The following is a 9,699-nucleotide window of genomic DNA, read 5'->3' as shown; positions in this document are numbered from 1 at the left end:
GTACTCTCTCATATATGGATTTTAGACATAGATCTGGGGAGTGGCAGCCTACAATCCCATGACCAGAGAATCTGGGAAACAGAAACTTCATTTAGTGGCTGATCGAAGAAGAGGCAGACTCCCTCGGTTAAGTAAGTACTGAGCTGAACTCAAGAAAGCCAGTAATAGAGAGGGAGGCCTGATGACCAAAGGGATTAAGACTGGGCTGGTTTAACCCCCAGAAACTGCTGACCTGACAAAGGTTAACTCTTGAATCCCAGGCATCAGCCTGGGAATCCAGCATGAGACTGATCAAGACCCCCTGAATGTGAGTGTCAGTGAGGAGGCCTAGGTAATCTATTGAGCCTTGGGCAGCAGATCAGTACCCATCCCGAGTATACACACGAACTTTGGACTCCCATCCAACAATGTGAGGTGCACTCTCACCCTGAACTCTTGGGGAAGGGTCTAGGCCCTGCCCTATATGAAATGACAGACTATGAACACCCCCATGGAGGGCCTCACCCTCCCTTGGGAAATGAGGGGATAATGGGGGGGGGTGGTTGGGGGGAGGGCATTGGAGGAGGGGAGGGAAAGGGAGAGGGACCTGGAACTGACTTGTGAAGCAACCTTGTTTCTTATCTAAATTTAAACTGAAAACAAAATAAACTGAAAAGAAAAAAAAAAAAAGAATGAGAGCCCTACAGACATAATGCCTAAGAATAGACAACACCATTTTTCCCCTTTGCATGTGAAATGAAAGTACAAAAAAAAAAGGATTTTTTTTTATTAAACACAGGAGTTCTGATATCTGTGTACTCCAAACAACAGTGTGGTGACATTTGGATGCAGATCCTTTCAGCGTAATTAGATGATGAGGATGGGGTTCTCATAAAAGTATTACTGCCCATTAAAGGAGAGATTTGAGGAAATTATTCCTCTCTTTGTTTCTCTGACAATATCTCTACACTTAAAGAACTGCATGTACCCGAAAACTGAAATTTTGATGTCCTCGATAAAGTACCATGTTATATTACCCCTTTTTTACTATCCCAATGTGAATGATAGAGTTTATTTTAAAAAATAAAGGAAAATAAGCCATGTCATAATGTATTTGTACATATTTATTTTCTGTTTTGTAATGAAATATACATAGCCCAAAATGATTATATTGTGATTTGTTAAATAAGTTAAGTCAATGCAATTGAATGTAATAGTATATAAAATTTATATTACAAACATTATGTTAACTTAAAAACCAATTCCTTTATTCATATCCTAGTTACATGCATAGAAGTTTACAGGTTTAGCTGTTGCTTAATAGGTAAGTATAATAATTCAAATCCTGTTAAACCTGCAAAGCAGTGGCATCCAGGTCACTTTAGTAGAACATTTTAGCACTTCTTTGATGTACACAATGAAGAAATATTTATTTAGGGACAATAACAATTCTGTATTAAGCAATATAAGAAGTCAGGAGAGAAGTGGATGAAAGTGAACTATGAACCTAATAGCCATTCCTCCTCAGGAACTCAAACTGATGGTAATCTTCATGACCAGCTGATTTCTATTGGTTCATTAATAGAAACATTAAATTGCTTCAGATCAATTGTTAGTATCTAAAAACAGAAAGGAAAGTTACGATTAATGGTTTAATTATAATTATGTTTTTCCTGTTTTTTTAAACAAACATTATTTCCATCTCAGGCTATCTGTAGGTAAACAGATACAACTTCTCCTTGTTTTGATGATGGCATTCATATATGATCCTTTTTTCATGTGGTTCTAATGGGTAGGGCATGTTTTGGCTCACGGTCCAGTTTATACTTCCTCATTGCCAGGAAGTCAAAGTGGAACTTCTAAGTTGGGCGCTTAGAGCAAGACACATCACATTCACAGTAAATAACAGCAATAATGAAAACATGAGTTCTTTCTAGTGTTTGGCTCACTTTGTCTTCATATAGTCTAGGGCACAGACTCAGGGAGTGGAATAGTGCGCCGGATCTTCCCAAGTCAATAAACATAATCAACTCCCATAGGCATGCCCACAGGCCAACCTAGTCTAGACAATATCTCATACAGACTCATGTCTGGGTGATTCTGGAGTATGTCAAAGTGATGATTTATATATTGTTCCTTTTCAAATTCTTGGCCTCTGGTTTCATTTGATGTTGTAACTTACTATATAATCCTAAATACCTAAATAAAATCTGCTAAGTCTCTATAATATAATATTACTCATATGTTGTTATTTTTTTTTAGGGCTGACTGCTTGGTAATGGGTAACCAACACAAGTGACTTTGATGTAGGTGTTCATGCGTGAGATTTATTGACATAGAATTCCAAAGAACTTTTTATAGTTGCTATTTTAAATGAATATGTTTTTGTAAATAATTGAAGTAATTTTATCAATATTTAAACATATTCTTGCATAGGTATTTAGTTAATGAAGCAAACTTCTTTTGAAAGAGTATGCTTTTAAATGAACTTGAAATAGCATGTAAGAGCTCTGCATTTGATCCTGTTCAGGCTTCATTGTGCACTTCGTTTTTATAGCAAAATTATTTACCACTGCTAAATAAATATCAAGAAAATATAAAATGCATGCCATCTGTTATCTTCAATCTAATGAAAATATTCAAGACAACACAATTTAAAGTATGAATAATGGCCAACAAAACCTGGACCTTGGAAAAAAGGATTATAAAATAAGTATGATTTTTACTAGGTATTTTGTAACCAGAACAATATTCACAAAGTAGACTTGAGGGACTACAATATCAAATTTTACTAACATAGGGCACCAAATATTCCAAACTGCTCCCTCCAAACTGACAGAATTTAAATAAATTTAAATTTACATAGTTCAATGTCAAATTAGTAGGAAGACTAAATTCTAAGTTGAAGAGGAAACCAAACATGCAGAGAAGCAGAGAAGACATCACAATCAACAGGCTGTTCAGAATCAAGTCAAAGAGCTTTGACCATGGTGCCATTAAACACTAAGAGCCTGGGAAATTCATTAGAACCTAAGATTGTCCAAAGCTGTCTTTCTTAAAGTTGAGGTTGGGAAACCTGTTACTCTGTAAATCAAGTACACTTAAAGTGACTGATTTATTGTTAGTTCTTCTCATACAAAATTGAAATTGAATGGCACATTTTTTCTCACAGTTATAGTCATTAAGATGTGGTCTTACTCAGAGGAAACAGAATTAATTGAGTTCTTACATATATAATGTACTAAGTCCACACTAAATTCACACAACTTGGATGTGAAGGAACTTGTGGGACTGCATATTTCCACATATATACCAAGTTTGGAAGAAAGACATAAATTCAGAGTGGGAAATAAAAAAATAGTCAATGGTGCTGCTCTGATACAAGAATCTGATGCCTAGCTCAGAGCCTTGATTGCCTCTCTCATGACAACACTCATCATGCTATGAGGAGCTACGTTACTTTCAAAACAATTACATAGACTGTTTATTTAAGATGCATGTAATGCTCAAAACCAACCTTTGTATTGAAAACAGTGTTTGGGGAATTGTTAATTAATATTGCTTATTTTATATGAGTAAAGTTATAAAATAGCTGTCATTAAATGGATTTGTATGGCATGTTATTGAGGATAATGTAGAGACATCTTGCCAGGATAATGACATATAAATAAATATGTGGGAGTAACATGATTAAATAAGTGTCAAATACCATGGTTAATTTGAAATTCTGTTTTAGTACTGGTGATGACCTTGAGGAGTTGTGTAGATGTTTTACAGAGGCATGCTTGTTTAAAGGACATCCATATGTCACTCACCTCCTTGGCCGCAACGTGAGTAAAGTTAGGTTTTAGTGTATTGCCATCATAAACCATACTAACTTCATTGATGCTGGTTGTTCCTTTTCCCCACACATATATTTCTCCAAGTTGCATCTCATATTTGTTTGTATACCCATTTTTCAATATAGAATTTGTTAAAGTTTTCTGTAAAAGTGAAGAAAATGAAGTCAAGTCTCCATTTGTAAATATTCATGTAAATAGAGAGAAAAATACATAGCTGTGAACCAAAATAAATCTCAGGGCATAGCAAATTAGTGATTCAAGTATATTAAACAATAAGGTTTTATATAATGAACAGAGAATAAACCCCATACATTATTTAGTACAATTGACTATAGAAAGTATTATGTACCTGGTTTAGATTGAATTGTATCAAGGTATAGAGATCTCTTTCATAAGTGTCTGCAGAAAAAGAAAAATGAGAAGTAATATTATTTTTCAAAGAATAATGGTAAATACTAGCATATTTATTTTTCTTCCAGGGTAAAAATGAGTATTGAATTCTTGGGATGCATTTCTTGCTAAAGTCAAATACACAAAACAGATAAAAATGTTGTTTAGATACATGACTTTATCTAAAGTCCATATTGCCATAATAAAAATACAGCTAGCACTTACTAAAGACTTACTGTGTGGCAAATTTTAGGTACAATAACAGAAGCTCTATAGGAGATATATATTATCCTTATCATAATCATCATTATTATTGTTGCTATATTCTATGTAAACAAGAAGTGATCTGTCATAAAACAAATGAAGAAACAAAACATAAATATTGTTTTCCTTGTACTTATATAAGAACAGAGGATTTAGAAGATGGAAAAAGAAAAGTAGAATCACAAATATTATGAAAACAGGGACTAGAACAATCTAGAAAATCTAATGTATTTCATTTCCCCCATCTACTCACAGAAGTTAGAATATTGCTGCTAATTTTTCTGATTCTAAAACTGATACTTTGCCACAAACATGTTTTATATATTCATGTAGAAGACATGTATACTTTGATTTTCTTCTGTCTGTATACATGTATGTGTGCATACATGTGCTTTTGCTTATGTATGTGTGAAAAGTGGATGGCTTCAACGCCTTAATTTTTTAATACAGGTTCTCCTTGTAACCCAGAACTTGTCACATACACTACACTGCTTACATCTCACCCCCAAAATTCAGCAGTGTAGGATTGCAAAGGCACACTACCATGATTTGGAAAAACCTTAGGACAGAAATCAGATTCTCCTCTTTTCAAGGTAAGTACATTAAAGCTAATTTATCTTTGTAACTTTCAGAATATGTATTCTTAATGATATCTTTAGGTATGTCTGATGCCAATGGAGAGCAAAACTTATATACTGAGAGGTTTAACTATTTTTTGTGATGTTAAACACAATTGTGAATACAATGAAAGTAAATTTAAGTTTCAGATACTTTCTTATGTTAAGGAAAAAAGAAACGCAGAAACAATGACAACAAAAACATATTGAATGTAAAAAAGAAAGGCAAAAATAAGGATACAACATAAATCGATAGTAATACAGTAAGGAGACTAAACATATTTCATCCTGCTTTGTAGAATATCTGGTGGTTTTAGAGATATATCTTATGCACCAATGATGAACATGGAACATGACATGTTTTGATCCTTGTCCTATAGTTCCAATGTAAATAGCACTGTCCTGTCTTGTGTTGTAAGTAACCTCTGCACATACAATTCATGTAGCTCAGTTTTTATATGGGGACTAAATACTTTTAAAGTAAGAGAAGAGTCTTGAAGTTTAAAAAAATTTGTGTACTAGTCAAGAAATTTTTATACTCTTTTAACATTAAATGATATGTCTAGCTTTGTGCTCAGCTATAAAGTACAAAGTTAACACAATGTATGGAATATACATGCTGTCAGCTCCATTTTGTCTGGTGAATAGAACACTCACCTATGCCATCTCCATCATCCCAAAATAGAGTTCCTTGTGCTGTTTGATTGTCATCTGCAGCAACAATGAGCTTCATGGGATTCTGTCGACTAAAAGAAAGAATCCATTCATTTATTTTTTTTCAGAGTAGGACACTTTATGATGTGACAGTCATGCAAGAATATGAATTAGAATGGAAGTTAAGAAAACAAACATCCAGTCAGAGAAAAGGAAGCTTTCTTCTACAAATGAGAAAATAGATACAGAAAAGAAATCCATTATAGTCAATGTAAAATATCACAACTACCATTTGGCTTAAGAGTTTACCTATTGCCTCTAATCAGAAGAGGATTCATTCATAATAATTTAAGTCATTAAGTGGTGGTGGAAGTCCTTCTGTGTATATGTTGTCCTATTGGTTGGTAAAGCACTGTTGGCCAATAGGGAAGCAAGAAAATTGGACTAGGAGTCAAGGAGGATTCTGGGAAATGTAGTCAAAAGTAGAGAATTGCCATGTGATCCCAGGATGAGAGGATGGATAAGGCTGCATCCTTGGCAAAGTAAGACCTTATTAAAAATATATTAGTAACTGTGGGTTAATAATTAAATTAGAGCTAGCCATTAAGAAACCATAGCAAACGGCCAACAGCTTTATAATTAATAATGCATCCTGCATGTTCATTTGGGACTGATGTGGCTCAGGAACCAGGCTGGAGGGAAGAAAACATGTTACTTTTATGCATCACTATTTTAATCAATCTTTCCCTCCCTCCTTTCATTTTTTTTGCTCTCTCATAGTATCAGGATCAGACACAGGTGTGTCCGATACTCTGCCATTGATCTGTAGCATCAGACCTATTAACAGAATTTTCAATACCTCAAGCTTAAAATTTCTACATATAAATCATCACGTATAAGTACATATTAAGAAGAATGAAAAAAATAACTAGATGGCTCAAAGTTCATTGATTTTATGGATAACGTCCCTCAGCTCATGCCTACATATTTCTATTTATGAACTTAACACTGCTCACTCTGTAGCACTATGTGAAAAGTAACTTGGTTTGATGGCATCAAATTGTAAAGAAAGTTATTGCTTCAACAAACTATTTATTCTGTCATGCAATGGTAATCACAGATATTGAAACTCAAACTGTCCTGAAGTTTCCTAACATATCCAGAGTTTTAAAGTTCAATTTTTCAATAACTTCATATTCAATTTTTAGATAAGCATCCAAAGCAGAAATGTTTACATGAATATTAATTAACATTTACTTAGATAAAGGAAACTTTATCTTATAAATATAAAATTCAGATTTAGTGATATGCATAGAGGCATATAATTTTAATCCCATATTCCCATAATTTGAGACTCAGGTAGAACATCTCCAGTTCTATGTTCATGTCTGCAACACAGCAAAATTCTGTCTTGAAAATTCTGGCTGAACTCACAATTTACAATACTTATGAAAAATTATACTGACATGTCTTATAGCCTGCACTACTACATTGTGTAAATGTAATGTCAATATCCCATATCACATGTGACCCTTAACACATAAACAGAAATAAGAACTAGATGAAAGAATTCTCTCAGGAAACTGAGAGTCCTTCATGGTATCAGTTACATATTCATATGTATATATGGAAAGATAGCTCAGGCAGTTAAGCAGAGTTTGTTCATAGCCACTGGGTTTTATCTTGTGTCTTTCCAGGAAAGTAGCCATAGGAAAGAATAAGCAAGCCAAAGAAACATCCATTCTTACATCAACCACATGACACTGAATGTATTCATGTTCCTTGGAGATTGGACATATCATTAGACCTGATGTTTTATTAAATAATGATTAATAGTAGTGAAACTCAAAGCAGCTATGTCTCCATTAGTCTTCATACAGGGGAAGACTATAGGAAGCTAGAAGGCAGGTTTTGTTCCTCCGGACATCAGGAAACAGCAGTTTGAAGGAACTATGATTTACTATATTGCTAATGGATATCTGCATTTTTGTAGTATATAAGTCAGAAAATATACCACAGAACAGAAAGGAATGGGTAGAGGCAGGGGTTCAAAGTAGAAATCAAAGGGATACCTTCCAAAATAAATTCTGTAAACTTCCTAATATTGAATATTATTCAGTGAATTAAAATGTCAAGAGATGGAAGGACTATGTGAGTGTACTGCTAAGTGAATGAAAGTGATCTGTGCAAGGCTGCATGCCATGAAGCTCAAAAAATATATCATTCCACGAGCTGTAAATGGTGAATATTAAATGCTCCCTGATTGCAAAGGGATTCCATGGGGTTGAGTGGATGGAGAATAAAGGGTGCTTGGAGAAATGGAACTTTAGATCACAAAAGATCAGACATGAGCCTTCTTATAAACTATTGACACTGGATGATAGTAATGTGTTCTTGCTGGTTCATCAAATATTGTGGGGCTGTTTATGCTAAAGAGGTTATTAAAATGGTAAATGCACTGAAACCTCTAAGCTATTCTCTTAGTTCTCTACAAATCAGATTTGTATTCTAGAATACCTCACAAAAATATCATTTTCAGGTCCAGGAATACAGTTCAGGTAGACAGCTGGCCCAGCTTATCAAAAGCCTGGGTGTGAACCCTAGCCCTACAGAAGCTAGGCAAGGTAGAAAACACCTAGAATCCCAGGACTCAGGAAGGCGAGACAAGCAGTATCAGAAGATTAAAGTCATCCTCTGCTACATCGCAAGTTCAAAGTCTGTCTATATTATATGAGACCTTGCCTCAAATAATTTTTAAAAAATTAAATTAAAAACCCAGGAAGGAATGGTTTTAAGAGGTATAGTTATATACATATCGTAGTTAAAAATAGATGACGATCTTGCTTAGGCAGCTACTCCAAAGACAAAGTATTTGTTTGCAAATATGTCTGCAGATTGTATAATGAGATCAAGAAGTTTGAGTTTGTATTTAGTCAGGAAGCTTTATTTGCAAAGACAATTTCTCATATGTCTTAAACATTTATGCACATTGCATGCAGAGAGATAATATACGTTTTTTCTTTTGAAGTTACATTTTAAAGAAATTTTTATGTAGGTGATGTTGGATGACAGGGTCAGATCTTAAAATGCTATAGATTACTGCCATTAGTATTATATTCACTATTCATTATACAAAGGAGAAAGAATGCCACTTTCCAAGGTAAGGATGGGTAGGTTTGTTTGCATCTCATAACAAAATATTCATTTCCCCTAGAGTAGTTGTTGCTCAATTGACTCAAAGTTTCAGTTGTAGGATCTACCAGGGTGACTTCAGGTCATCCCACTGGAACTAGGGGGCAGGGAAAACTGAAGTTCATCAAAAGCCTCTTTTTATTCCATGCATTCTGTTTATGATTAAGCACCTGCGTTATTAGAGAAGGATCACAGGGAAAAGATCAGATCCTCTCTAACCACTGACTTATAGAGCAGGATATATTAGAAAATAAGATGACAGTCACCTTAAATATGTGTTCCGTGCAGGCTCTTGGCATGGTAGAATATAACCTCCTCGGACATGCAGATTTATTTTATCAAAAGGAGCTTCAAATGTTTGTTTTTGTCCTCTGACCTTTATATCTTCTCCCTGGTAAGAACAAGGAGGGAAAGAATGAGAAATGAAAGAATTTGTAAAGCAAGAATTTAAGAAGACATATTTATGAAATTAACTGTTGCAATTTTCTACTTAAAAGCTAACAAGACACATAATTTTTAAAAAGAAACAATCGACTTTATAGTGTATCCTTAGGTCTTGGCTACATTTTTATCCTCATTTTGTTATTTGTTCTCAAGTTCTCCTATGCAGAAATATGTGAATTTTACAAGGACACAAAAGATGAAACACTCCATTATTTTTAATGATCATGTTTTTTATCTATACAAAAGAAGTAATGGACATTTGTAATATATAGTATACATTTTCGTGCTTATTTGCTAAAACAAAGCAATGTGCTTTG

General features: G+C 34.2%; 1 protein-coding gene across 1 annotated transcript in view; it reads right to left on the bottom strand.

The window, feature by feature from the left end:
• Positions 1 to 1,225: 1,225 nt before the first annotated feature.
• Positions 1,226 to 9,699, bottom strand: part of Si (sucrase-isomaltase) — a 79,125-nt gene continuing 70,651 nt past the window's right edge. Inside the window, exons 44-48 of the mRNA XM_005076128.2 lie at positions 9,205 to 9,329; positions 5,750 to 5,838; positions 4,171 to 4,220; positions 3,795 to 3,962; positions 1,226 to 1,598 (exon numbers count right to left, since the gene is read on the bottom strand). Of these exons, the coding sequence (XP_005076185.1) occupies positions 1,530 to 1,598; positions 3,795 to 3,962; positions 4,171 to 4,220; positions 5,750 to 5,838; positions 9,205 to 9,329 (501 nt within the window). The 3' untranslated portion in view covers positions 1,226 to 1,529. The remainder of the gene's footprint in view (positions 1,599 to 3,794; positions 3,963 to 4,170; positions 4,221 to 5,749; positions 5,839 to 9,204; positions 9,330 to 9,699) is intronic.

Source organism: Mesocricetus auratus, unplaced genomic scaffold (genome assembly GCF_017639785.1).
Source record: "Mesocricetus auratus isolate SY011 unplaced genomic scaffold, BCM_Maur_2.0 Super-Scaffold_100009, whole genome shotgun sequence".
Classification (NCBI taxonomy): Eukaryota; Metazoa; Chordata; class Mammalia; order Rodentia; family Cricetidae; genus Mesocricetus; species Mesocricetus auratus.
The sequence above is the reverse complement of the archived record's forward strand: the minus strand, read 5'-3'. Positions and strand labels throughout refer to the sequence as shown.